This window comes from Macaca fascicularis, chromosome 1 (genome assembly GCF_037993035.2).
Source record: "Macaca fascicularis isolate 582-1 chromosome 1, T2T-MFA8v1.1".
Taxonomy (NCBI): domain Eukaryota; kingdom Metazoa; phylum Chordata; class Mammalia; order Primates; family Cercopithecidae; genus Macaca; species Macaca fascicularis.
In genome coordinates this window covers 37601592-37615770 of record NC_088375.1, presented here as the reverse complement: position 1 = coordinate 37615770, position 14179 = coordinate 37601592, and the positions used below count along the sequence as shown (strand labels likewise).

Genomic DNA, 14179 nt, shown 5'->3' with positions numbered 1-14179 from the left:
GATCCTCCCCCCTTGTCCTCTCAAAGTGCTGGGATTACAGGTGTGAGCCACCACTGCCAGTCGGAATTCTTGAGGAAGTGCCTTTTCTACCCCTTTTCTCTAAGTGAAGAAGTTCAACTTTGAGACTTGCAGTAGGAATTTAAAGTTCTAATTCCATTTGGCTCATCTAATTGTTTGAATTAATTTTTTCAAAACAGTAGCAGGAGCACTGACAGACCAGTTGGAGAGGTTATTTAGATGATTAATATTTTAAAAAATATTTCCACTGTATTTAAAATGGGTCATCACACATACCTGTTTGTGTTGTGGAAACTAAGAATCCTGGAATGCATTTAGAGTTAAAAGAGTGGTTTTGAGTTTCCTGACATGCATTCTTCAGGTGAAAAGATAAGTTGCATAAAACATATTTTCATGTAGTACCCCCTTTTTTTTTGTTTGAGACAGAGTCTTGCTCACTGCAACCTCTGCCTCCCAGGTTCAAGTGATTTTCCTGTCTCAGCCTCCCAAGTAGCTGGGATTACAGGGGCATGCCACCACACCCAGCTAATTTTTATATTTTTTAGTAGAGATGAGGTTTCACCCTGTTGGCCAGGCTGGTCTTGAACTCCTGACCTCAAGTGATCCACCCACTTTGGCCTCCCAGAATGCTGGGATTACAGGCATGAGCAACCGTGCCCAGCCCATGTGGTATTCTTGTTCAAAACAGAAGCACAAGAAAATGTGATATATACTCGCAAAAGATGCCAGTATCACAACAAAATATACTTTAATAGAAAATAGAGTCACAGGCCGGGTGCGATTGTTCACACCTATAATCCCGGCACTTTGAGAGGCTGAGGCAGACAGATCACCTGAGGTCAGGAGTTCGAGACCAGCCTGGCCAACATGATAAAACCCCATCTCTACTAAAAATACAAAATTATCCAGGCATGGTTGTAGGTGCCTGTGATCCCAGCTGCTCGGGAGGCTGAGGCAGGAGAATTGCTTGAACCGGAGGTGGAGGTTGCAGTAAGCCAAGATCAAGCCATTGTATTCCAGCCTGGGCAACAAGAGCAAAACTCCGTCAAATAATAATAATAATAATAATAATAATTACAGAACCAAGAGAAAGAAATCTTGGCCTCCCTAGTGTAGTTCGACACAGATTGACACACGGAGGTTGCTGGTTAGTGACACAACCTGACAATTTTTTTCCCTATACTGTCTGCCTACCACCAAATGCACATCTTTTTCTTTTAATACAAAAAAGCACTAAGAATGCTTGAATTGTGTTAAATATACCACTTAAATTATGCGTGACAGCAAAGCTTTTTAATTACTTTGAGTCTAATTTATACTTGAAATAAAAAATATTTAGGTTAAAAAGCCCCAACCCAAATTTAACTTCTTAATTTCAGCAGATAATAGAATTGGAGTAGTTTTTAGGTTATAAAAGGGAGTATAATTTTATCTAAATGTACCCCCTGCAGCACTTAGCAGAGAGGGAAATTAAGACATGTGGAATATGTCCTCTTTGGTGATGCTTTGTTATTTTGGAGAGAATATTAATTTTTATTATCAGATGATACTTGTACATAGCAAAAAAAGGTTTTTACACACACACACACACACACACACACACACACACACACACAGAGCCCCATTCCTCTCATCATCATCATCCTACTTGCCAGGGCACGCATTGTTAACCATTTCATTTTAACATCTTTGTTCTGGTGCTCACCTCTGTATTAAAAATATATATATACTGGCTGGGCATGGTGGCTCACATCTGTAATCCCAGCACTTTGGGAGGCCAAGGCAGGTGGATCATCTGAGGTCAGGAGTTCAAGGCCAGCCTGGCCAACATGGTGAAACCCTGTCTACTAAAAATACAAAAATTAGCTGGGCGTGGTGTAATCCCAGCTACTCCGGAGGCTGAGGCAGGACAATTCACTTGAACCCGGGAGGTGGAGGTTGCAGTGAGCCAAGACTGGGCCACTAAACTTCAGCCTGGGTAACAGAGCAAGACTCCCTCTCAAAATAATAATAATAAATAAAATAAAAATAAAAAATATATATGCTGACTCCTGAGTCATTAGCTTCAGACTTTAGCTACTGACTTCCTGTATTACTTAAGGTTCCCCAGATAACAGAACCAGTAGGATTTGCATGTGTGTATACATACACATGCATTTGTGTGTGTGTGTGTGTGTGCACGTGTGAATTGGCTCAAGCGGTTGTGAGGGCTAGCAAGAAGCAAACTTGCGGAGCACGCTGGCGGGTTGGAGACCCAGGAAAGAGTTGATGTGCAGCTGGAGGCTGCAGGCAGAGGCCCACCACATTATGGAGGGGAATCTGCTTTATTCAAAGTCTACCTGTTTAACTGTTAATCTTATCTGAAAAATATCTTCAAAGAGACATCTGGACCGATGTTTGACCAAATAGCTGGGTATTGTTGTCTGGCCAAGCTGATACGTAAAATTAACCGTCACGCTTCCTAATAGGGTGAACGCAGACTTAGCTAATACTTCTCTTCCTCCATCTTCCCAGTGTAGTGACACTGCAGTGCTCAATGTTTATATTACTGTAACTATAAATATTGCTCATTGCTGAGCCAAGAAGTGCACCATGATTGTTCCTTACTTGTATGGTGCTTTGTTTTTCCTTTAATTATTATTTTTGAGACAGTCTTGCTCTGTCACTCAGGCTGGAGTGCAGTGGCGTGATCTCGGCTCACTGCAACTTCCACCTCCTGGGCTCAAGCGATTCTCCTGTCTCAGCCTCCCGAGTAGTGGGGACTATAGGCGTTTATCACCACGGCTGGCTAATTTCTGTATGTTTTGTGGAGATGGGGTTTCACCATGTTGGCCAGGCTGGTCTCAAATCCTCATTTTTTCATTACTTGCTCTTCTTGGAACCTATTATTAAGTCTTTCCTCACCCTTTTTTCCTCATGTTGTTAAAAAATGAGTATTTGCTCCCCTCTCCTCCGTTCTTGTGGGAGACCTTCCTTCCTGCTCTGGACTGGACTGCTGGCTCTCTGGGCCTGCCAGACAGCAGTCATCCTGGGAATGCCCCTCGTGCTCTCCCTGGGTTGGATTCCCTGCTTCTAGACCTCAAGCCTTTATGCTTCATGGTTGATGCCCTCTGAGAAAGGAAGCGTGGGGAGCAAGGGCCCTGCATTTCTGAAAAAGCCCATATTCCACCTTTACACTGGATTCATAGGTTGGCTGAAATTATTATTATTATTTTTTTTTTTTGAGACGGAGTCTCACGCTGTTGCCCAGGCTGGAGTGCAGTGGCGCGATCTCGGCTCACTGCAAGCTCCGCCTCCCGGGTTCCCGCCATTCTCCTGCCTCAGCCTCCAGAGTAGCTGGGACTACAGGCGCCCGCCACCGCGCCCGGCTAATTTTTTGTATTTTTAGTAGAGACGGGGTTTCACTGTGGTCTCGATCTCCTGACCTTGTGATCCGCCCGCCTCGGCCTCCCAAAGTGCTGGGATTACAGGTTGAGCCACCGCGCCCGGCCGGCTGAAATTATTTTTACTGTGTTTGAAAATGTTGCTCTGTTTTCTTAAGCCTCCAATGCTGCTCTTCAGGACAGGAATGACATTTTGTTCCTAACCTTTTACATGTGGTGTTTTATTTTTCCTCTTCAGAAACTTTTACGATAATTTTTTTTTTTTGAGACAGAGTCTCCCTCTGTCTGTCACCCTGGCTGGAGTGCAGTGGCACAATCTTGGTTTGCTGCAACCTCTGCCTCCTGGGTTCAAGTGATTCTCCTACCTCAGCCTCCTGAGTAGCTGGGATTACAGAATTGTACCACCATGCCTGGCTAATTTTTATATTTTTAGTAGAGATGGGGTTTCACCATGTTGGTCAGGCTGGTCTCAAACTCCTGACCTCGTGATCCACCTGCCTCGGCCTCCCAAAGTGTTGGGATTACAGGCGTGAGTCACCGCGTCCAGCCAGATAATTTCTTTACCTATGGAGTTGACATTTCACAATGATATGTCCTAGTGTGGGTTTATTTTCATTTATTATGCTGGGTACTCATTAGACCATTTCCAACTGGAAAATCACATATTTAAGTTCTGGAATTTTTTCTTGTATAGTTTCGTGTTTTCTCTGTTCTTTTTAGATATCCAGTTAATTTGACATTGGATTTCCTGGATTGGTTCTCTAATTTTATCTATTTTTTGTTGTTGTTTTACTTTCTAGATTTCTTCAATTTTATTTTCAGACTTTCTATTGAATTTTAAATTATGGTTGCTATACTTTTAATTTTCAAGAGCTTAACCATGTCTTCTGACTCATTAATCTCTTAGAGCATCCTAATCCTATTTCATGATGCAATATTATTTGAGCTGAGAATTTTAATTATAGTTTTTAAATCTCTTACGAGGTTTGTCTTCTGTACCATGCGGTTGTTTCACCAGAATCCCTCTTTTTTCTTTTTGATTTGGTCTATTTCATCTTGGTGGCGTTCCTCCGAAGTCTGGAGACGGGTTCACTTGTTCACTTACGGGTGATGTGCTAAAAATGTGATGAGCAACTCCGTGAGCATGGGCGGGGCTTTTTGGCTGATGGATTTCATGGGAAGGGGATCGAGGGCAAGCCAGCTTTTTCTTTGGAGGCCTCTCCAAATGACAGTAACTATAGGCCTTTCCTCTGTGGCCAGTTTTTCCAGAGGAGGGTCCTCCAGTCTCCTTCCTGTGGGAGAGGGTTGTGGCTAAGCCTGGCTGGGTCCCTTACTCCATCCATCCACTTTAACTTCATCCTTATCTTCAGTCTGTTGCCTGACTTCCATGCTTCATTGTGTCTGGAGTCCTCAAGTTCAGGGACTCTCTGGTTCAACTTCTCCAGAGAATTACTCACCTCCTGAGAGCACTGAAGAGAGCACAGGCAGTGCCTGGATCCACTGGGAGGGGTGGTTACCTGGGTGGTCTAACTGTTCCGATCAGACTTGCCATCAACTTCTCTATTTTCTTCCCTGTTGGGAAAAGCAATCACGTCCAGCTTCCTGCTCCTGCACAATCACGTGAGAATGGGCCTGGAACACTTCCTTACTGAGATATAAGAGCACTACAGGCTGTGTGGGGCTTATCTCCATGAGCGGGAATATCTTGCCCTATTGCAGACTCAACGTGTACTCCTTTGTTCTGCTTAAGCTCATGTGTCAATGGCCCTCATACACACCCAGCTTTCTGCCTTTCAGACCCCCTGGCGGAGGGGGAGGGTCCTTCCACTGCAGCACTAAGTGGGGCACTTGCAGTCACATCGCCTTTGTTCCCTGTGGAGCAGATCTACTGCCCTTGCAGGGCTGATGCATTGCAAGGGGCTGAACCTCCTGCACTGTCTCCTCTTGGTGTAAGTAAACACTGTGCCACCTGAGCCTGGTGTGTGTGTTGTCTGTCCTCAGTGACCTTGAGTCATGCACTGGTCTCTTCCCTGGGAGGCACGTATCTGCCTTTTGACCTTGGCTGCACAGCCTGGATACCCAGCAAATGGTGAAACAATCGCCGTGTTTCGCACCTTTTACCGTGGCAGCCAGTGCCTCCAATTCCTGAGCTTTGCTGGGATTTTGTAGGGCATTAGCTGTTTCTCCTCAGTAGAGTCATGCATGCTTAACCACTGGGATATGTTCTGAGAAATGCATCGTTAGGTGACTTCATTGTTGTGGGAACATCGTAGAATGCACTTATACAAACCTAAATGGTACAGCTTGCTACACACCTACGCTACATGGTGTTGTCTATTGCTCCTAGACTACAAATCTGTACAGCATGTTACTGTACTGAACACTGTAGGCAGCTGTAACACAAATGGTAAGAATTTGTGGTATCTAAACAAACTTAAATATAGAAAATAGTAAAATCACAGTATAAAAGATAGAAAATGGAATGTGTATATAGGGCACTTACCATGAATGGAGCTTGCAGGACTGGAGGCTGCTGTGGGTGAGTTGGGAGTGAATGTGAATGGCTAGGACATTACTATATACTTTTATACAACTGGCAGCACAGGTTTGTTTACACCAGCCAGCGTCACCATAATCTCGTAATGTGCCACACTACAATGTTAGCCATGGCTATGACCTCCTTAGGTGACAGAACACTTTCAGCTCCATTATACAGAATCTTCCAGGCCCACGGCTGTACATATGGCCCATTGTTGACCACTATGTGGGGCATGACTGGCTTCCCTTCTGTAGGCACTCACCACTGTACTTCTCCCCAGTGTAGGTCTCATTGTTCTTGGCTCTGCCGTGTCAACTGCCATCCTCTTGACTGCCACTTTCATATAGTTTGATTCAAGGTTACAGGTATTTGGTCTTTTTTCCAAGAGTCTATTTGTTATTACTATTGTACTATTGTGTCCTCAGCACCAACCACAGTATCTGGCACATAGTAGGCACTCAAATAATCTGATTTCCTTTTTCTGAGACAGGTTTCACTCTGTTGCTCAGGCTGGAGTACAGTGGCATGAACACGGCTCACTGCAGCCTTGACCTCCTGGGTTTAAGCGATTCTCTCACCTCAGCCTCCCAACTAGTTGGGACCACAGGTGTGTGCCACTGTGACCCACTAATTAAAAAAAAAAAGTTTTTTTGAGAGATGGGGCCTCGCCATGTTGCCCAGGCTGGTCTCGAACTTCTGGGCTCAAGGAATCTTCCCGCCTTGGCCTCTCAAAGTGCTGGGATTACAGGTGTGAGCCACCATGCCCAGTCTCAACTATCCATTTTATGAGAGGAAGAATTTCTTAGGACCTATTGTAATTTGGGGCCAATTTTTTTCTGAGAATTTCCGCAATGTTCATGGTTGTGGTAGGGGTTAAAGATATAGCAAGGATGGCCATCTAGGGGCAACTAGAAGAATTCAGGTAAGATGAATTCTTCTAATTTGTTGGACCACAGACAATTCATTATCCTCAGTGCTGTGCATTTCCATCCTTGGATTGTTTTTATTCTTCTATCACTTCAGCTCCATTCTCCTCCAAGCTCATATTTCCAGAAATAAGTTACAGCCTCCACACCTGGGCATCAGCTGGTTGCACTTCTTTGTGGTCCACTTGAGTATGACTTTTCCATGTGTTATTTTGCAAGGGTTATCAAAATTTAGGTCATTTGGGAGAAATGGCATTTGCCATGAATTAGAAGGAAGAAACTAATAAAAGTTATTATTATAATTTATCAGAGAACTCTTCCCTGACTCACTCCTACCCTTATTGGGTCCTTTTATTAAGATATTCTCAAATCCTATGTATGCTTCCTGTGCAGCACTTGTTAGAACTTGTCACACAGGTTTTCAAAATATCTTTTGGTGGCTTTCATTAGACATTAAGTTTCTTGAGGTCAGGGACCATGTCTGTCTTTTTTGCTATGTTCCCAGCACTCAGCACAGTACTCAGAACATGAAGGTGGTGGTCAGTGGCTATCTGCTGAATCAATGAGTGTGGGACCAAAGCCCAGGCTGCTCAAATGTATGTGCTGATGGCATTTATGTGCAGGTAAACAGCTCTTACCCACAGCTTACCTTATTCTACTGTCCAAGTATCAGCATCCTGTGACTAAATAAGAAATCAGAAATCAGTGAATTTTATGGGGACTAATTTTCTGAAGTTGGCTCAGGAGGGGAAAAACGGAGACCTGACATAAAATTAATTTATAAATCAGTTTATTTACAGATTTTATCTTTTCTTAAAGTATATTTCAGTTAACAAATCTATTTACACAGGTATACATGGGAATTCATCCCAGTTATTTTACAGATCATACTTACAAACCACACCCTTAAGTGTTCGGTGCAAAATTGCACTGGATGTGACTATTGGCTGAAAATGGCCTGATGACCAGGCTATTTACACGCACACAGTAAACGGGTTTATTTTTTCATGTCTGCACAGTACAGTACACACAAGGAGGCTGAACCTCCCACAGAATGCTTTGCAATGTGTTTACCAAGAAGGCTTTGCAAAGTTCAGAAGGAAAAGCTATTCAACATAGATTAATTAAAATGACAGTACCTCCTTTACATCAGTTTACATTTTTTCTTCACATTTTTATAATACAAAGATATTTTACTGAATTGCTGCACAACCAGTTGAAGATGATTTGTAAACATGTAAATTCCTACAATTTGCATTAAACGTCATTGTAGTTTCTATAATTTGCTCTTTGAATTAATGTTTTACTCACTAGTATTCTTAAGGTAGTAAAAGGAAGATGTAAGTTTGTATTTCTTGCAGAAAAGTTATGAGTCTCTAATGCTGTGCTACAGAAATTCTTTTGCGAGTACACACTTTATTCAAGTATTGCAAAAAGCTAAGGCCACTTTTTTTCAAGACAAGAAAGTGAACAAAATTGTTTTTATCAATAGGCCACAACACTCTTATGAGCAATGAAATCTCTTTTGAAAGATAATTTCTCAGAGACCTGTAGTCACAGAAGGAATTTTATTTTCTTTTAGGTAAAAGAAAAACAAATTACCTTCCTTATTAACTACGTTTGAGCTCTCCCCACTTTTCCCTACGGTAAAAATTCCTGTGTAGACCTGAAGAGGGAATCTATACCCTGTACTTGTTTAACCCAGAGTTAACTACTCTGGATAGCACAAATTGTTTTGGACTCAGAAGTAAATCTGAAGCCTATATGTTGGTTTACTACTAAATTCTGATAGTGCTATTCTAAAAGATATTACTGCTGATGCAAAGATTTTTTTTTAGAGGAATTATGAAGGAAGAGTGAAAGAGGACGAGGATGTAGGGAGAAGGAACAAAGATTAGAAAGAGGGAATATTTAGGTTCTTGATTAAGAGGCAGAGCTGATTTAAAAGATACCAGCATGGAACGAGTGGCTGGGTATCCACATCTATCTTTCTTAATCCTAAGAATAAAGCCATTTCAATTAGATCCAAATAGTTAATAAGAAATCTGCTAATTATGTATTTTTTTTTTTATTTTTGCTACCAAACTACAGATAATCATTTCTAGCAAAGAATAAGACTGATCCATTTCTGCCTCTCATGTGGAGCCTAGGATTCTTCAGATAGTAAAGGCAGTTGGAGTCTGTCAGGACAGCTACTGCCACATTCTTGGCAGCACTTCTTACCAGATTGCTGATTCCATGACTTGTATTATTTTTTCTCTTTCTGGAGTCATAATGTCATAAAGAATAAACTTTCTTATTAAAAACTGGTTTTAGGTCCAAATAATGAAGATGTAGAAAAACAACCTACAGTCCCATTATAACATTTTGAAATTCATTTATAAAAAATTTACAGCAGCTGTAAAGTTTCAGTATCATAAGGACAACGTGATCCCACAAACAGCCAAAGGATGCAGACAAGATGTTTTTCTGTCTTCCAAATAACACAAACTGAAAAGAAAAGCCTTTGCTTTTCCTTGACCACATAAAAATAGTATTTCCACACTACTGGTTAATAACCCCAAGAAACCTTTGCTTTTCTTAGTCAATATGCTCATTATGGCTACAAGATTACAGCTCAACATCACAAGCCCAGAAGAAATGCTGGTAAGACATCAATCTGAGCATTTCCCGAGACCCAATCACAACATTTCAGTGCTTTCCTTATTTGTCAAGAGCTATCATACCAGTCACTGTGCAAAATGCAAATATTCCAATGATTATTTCAGTACATTTCTAATAACGACAAGATGAAACCCAAGAGGAATGGGAGTGTGCATAGTGAAATATTTAAGATGCAAAGGCAAGTTTGGAGGGAAGATGCAGAAATGAACGAACGTGCACACTTAAAGATTATACCATCTTTGGGGTTTTTCTAACACATTTTGAAGCTATAACATTCCAGGATATTTGTAAATATGAATCCAGTGGATGTCTTGGATCATGCTTCTAACCAGGACCTTCAATATTAAGGCATTTACATTTGCGCCTAAGAGTTTCCACATTCTTCTAGATTACTTGAAGAGGGACAGGACTGATGAACAGAAACCAGTCAAGAAGGCAGGGTACTGAGGTCCCAGGAGAGCATCTCTTATGCTCTAATGTAGCAGCTGGAGTCTATAGATTTTTTTTTCAGATGCAGGTAATAGTTGTGAGAAGCAATGCTGCAAGAGAGGCAGAGTTAAATTGTACAGTGTCTTTAAATCATTTTATCCCATCCTGCTACTGCAGGTCATCTTGGAAAGCCCATCTTCGTTTCACTGAATTAAATGACTTCTTCAATATGTGTATTGGTTTGTTAAAACCATAGGTTCCTGTGCAAAGACTGAACCACAGAAGCTTCAAGATGGAGGTTTAACTATTACAAGAAGAATCTTTCACTTCTGAATAGGGACATACATTTTCTACTTAATAATTTATCTTAAAATAAATTAAAAAATGTTCCATAGCACAAAACAAGCACACAAACAACAGACAATATCTTTTTGTCTTTGGTGCACACACTCATTTCCTAAATCATTCAAGTAACAGCATCTCTAACTTCTTGGGGAAAGATGGGAGTTGAAGGTTTGAAGGCCAAAATGAATTATTTCCACTTTGCCATGCCTGGATGCCTGAGATGGTCCTGAGTATCTGTGATTCTGGGAGCAGCTGGTAGAGATTCAGAACGAGTAAGAAAAGTGCAGGAGTAAACCAAGGGGTAGAAGAACCAGCCCTGCATTGGTCCTTTTGAGCCCAGTCTTCAGTAGGGGCACTTCTTTGTTTTTACGCCCACACAGAGAACACTAAACATAATGCAGAGGTTTAAAATTCTTTAGATGGTGCTCAAAAAGCAAGGCTACCACTTATTCCTGTTAGCCTGACAGTCCACTTGGTGCTGCTCAACTACAATAATGGAAGAAAATGGTCTTCAAAAAGAAATGAAATAAACTCCAGAATGTGAAGTTGGCAGACATTATTAAGCTTGCCTATTTTAGAAGCGGTTAAGGGTTTAATACTGTTTAGAGACTATAATGTCCATTTATGACTTCCATGGTATAGACCAGAATTACATTTCAAAAGTGATGTGATGCATTGATCTATACCTCTCTCACTTGACTTCAGACTCAAATAAGTGATACCCTAGTCTAAACTCAGAGGTAAGTCTGCTGTTTTTGGCCCTCTCTGAGACCCAGTGGGGTTGCTAGCGAGAGGTATACAATTACACTGTACAACTCTGCCCACCGAAAATAACCAATTAATCCAGTGGATAGTCTCGAAAGGCAAAGGCTGTAATACCAGATATACCACATTGTCCTATGAACTCCATACTGGTAGTCTTTAAGAATAAGTACAAGGTCCAGAAGCACTCTTGCTATGATGGCGATGGGGTGTACAGCAGGAGGCAGAAAGGCCCAGGACTCACATTAGCACTCAGTGTTCGATTTATTTGCAAGATGTCACACAAGTAGCATTCTCCCCTGCTTTTCACTGATCTGATTCAGAACATCAATAGTATCTTTGATCAGGGTCTCAAAGATCCCGTCGGCGAGCTGCATCTTCACACACAATTCATCCTCATCATAGTTCACCCACTGTGCCTCCTCCTCATGGAGCTCCTGAACCTAGGATTTAGAAGACAACAAACTTAGAAAATTCCTGTCACACAAAAGCTAGAAAATATAACTGCTGACTTTGTAGTCCTATCCATAGGAATACAGCCCAAGGAAATAAACCAGAGAAAAAAGGTAATTCATATGACATCAATACCCCTTTTAAAATTGCAAAAAGTTTTAAAAACCTCAATTGCCAAATAATATCAAGATGACTTCAAAAATACATTTGACAATATTGGAGTATTTCATAGATATTAAAGATTACCAGTATGTTGTCTATGTCAACATAAGGGAATATGTATTCCATAAGGAATTCCATACCATAAGGGAATAAGGAATTTAATGGAAGGAGAACACAAAATATTAGACAGAAATGTTCCTCTACTTACAATGAAGTTATGTCCAATAAATTCGCTGTAAAGTGAAAATATCATTAAGTCAAAAATGCAGTGAATACACCTAACTTACTGAACATATAGCTTGGCCTAGTCCATCTGAAACATGCTCAGAACATGTACATGGGCCTAAAGTTGGGCAGAATCATCTGCATCACAGTCCACAGGAGGGTATCGGTGTTTACCCTCATGATGGTATGGCTGACTGTGAGCTACAGCCCACTGCTGCTGCCCCCATACCACATATCACTAGCCCAGGAAAAGATCAAAATTCAAAAAATCGAAGTACTGTTTCTAGTGAGTGTGTGTTGCCTTCATACCATTGTAATGTTGAAAAACAGTTAAGTCGAACCTTCATTACGTAGGGGACATCTGTATATGGATTTACAATTATAAAATGCATATATTAAAAGACAATATTGAATGTGATTCTGGAGTATTATAATAAATGAATAACACTTGTTATAAATAAATTTATCCTTATGGTAGTTTTCAAATGTAATATTGCTTAAGTTTATTTTTCGAATCACTGTTATATTAATACAATACTTGCTCTTTTTGCATTTTAGGATTCTTAGGTAAATAAAAACTAATCAAATAGAAATAACCTCCCCAGATTTATTGCTTGTTTATAATACATGGAAAAAAAACTACTTTATTCTAAAAGAAATACATTAGATTGGCTGGGTGCGGTGGCTCACGCCTGTAATCCTAGCACTTTGGGAGGCCTACGTGGGTGGTTCACCTGAGGTCAGGAGTTCAAGATGAGCCTGGCCAACATGGCAAAACCCCGTTTCTACTAAAAATACAAAAATCTGCCAGACATGGTGGCACGTGCCCGTAGTCCCAGCTACTAGGGAGGCTGAGGCAGGATAATCGCTTGAACCCAGGGGGCGGAGGTGGCAGTGGGCCAAGATTGCACCACTTCACTGTAGCCTGGGCGACAGAGTGAAACTCTGTTAAAAAACAAAACAAAACAAAAACAAACAAAAAAACCACATTAGATTTGCTATACAAAATAACACTGTGGATGGGATGGAGGCCAGATAGGGAAGTGAACCCTGATCTAGTCACAAATTCAGCAAAATTAATTGCAGTGACAGGGGTCTCTAACTAGAAGTCTTACTTGGCAAAAAGCCAAGTGACAACATGCTCCTGGCTTGCCCGGATCATAGTTTCATCTTTAAAAAAGCATAGCAAGTGGGCCGGCGTGGTGGCTCATGCCTGTACTTCTAGCACTTTGGGAGGCGGAGGCGGGTGGATCACGCGGTCAGGAGTTCAAGACCAACCAGACCAACATGGTGAAACCCTGTCTCTACTAAAAATACAAAAATTAGTAGGGTGTGGTGGTGTGAGCCTGTAATCACAGCTACTCAGGAGGCTAAGTCAGGAGAATCGCTTGAACCCAGGAGGCAGAGGTTGTAGTGAGCCGAGATTGTGCCACTGCACTCCAGCCTAGGCCACAGAGTGACTCCGTCTCCAAAAAAAAAAAAGCAGAGAAAGTGAACAGGGGAACTTGTACTCTGGTTTGCCTTATGAGGAAACAAGAAGACTCTAGCAAAAAAGAGACTACATCATCCTGAAGCTTGAGAGAGTAAGACAGGGCAAGAATAGTATTGTCCAACATATGTCCTTGGCTGGAGTTGACAAATATGTAACAGGGTGGCTGCCACATTCTTTCTCTTTTAGAAAGGTTGTTTGGGGGATATGTAAACATTCATTCCTATGTTCCCTAATGTACCACCAAAAAGGGTTCTATGGCCAAATAAGTTCTGGAGAACTCCCTCTGGGAGAGTTACATTGTAATTAAGCCTATAAGACAGAAGCCCACCAGTAAAGAAACTTGTCTTACTCAGCGTTTCCTATATTTAATTGACCACAGAATCATGGGTATCTACGAAATACTTGTCAACCTACCATGGAATTGGTGTTCCTCTCTTATGAAGGATGCTATAATAAACAGCCTAATATAAGACTTCTTGAACTTGTGCTGAGGGATGGTCTAGGTGTGTGCACAAAAAATTTCACATCTCCAATGACTTTGTTACTCAAAATTGTGCAGCATTCCTTTCTATAACAGTTCTTGCAGACCCCCACCTGTTTTTTTGTTTGTTTGTTTTTTGAGACAGGGTCTCACTCTGTCACCCAGGCTGGAGCGCAGTAGCGATCTCAGCTCACTGTAACCTCCACCTCCCAAGCTCAAGCTATCTAGCCTGCCTTGGTCTTCCAAAGTGCTGGGATTACAGATATGAGCCATGCTGCACAGCCTCTCTTGGCCTGTAAT

At 41.5% G+C, this 14179-nt stretch overlaps 1 protein-coding gene across 8 annotated transcripts in view; it reads right to left on the bottom strand.

The window, feature by feature from the left end:
• Nucleotides 1-7639: 7639 nt before the first annotated feature.
• Nucleotides 7640-14179, bottom strand: part of CEP350 (centrosomal protein 350) — a 161434-nt gene continuing 154894 nt past the window's right edge. For 7 of the 8 annotated variants that reach the window (XM_005540126.5, XM_074027214.1, XM_005540125.4 and 4 more), the window contains one exon: nucleotides 7640-11509. In XM_005540126.5, the coding sequence (XP_005540183.3) occupies nucleotides 11345-11509 (165 nt within the window). In that variant the 3' untranslated portion in view covers nucleotides 7640-11344. The remainder of the gene's footprint in view (nucleotides 11510-14179) is intronic. The other variant, XM_005540127.4, reaches the window with a different exon arrangement.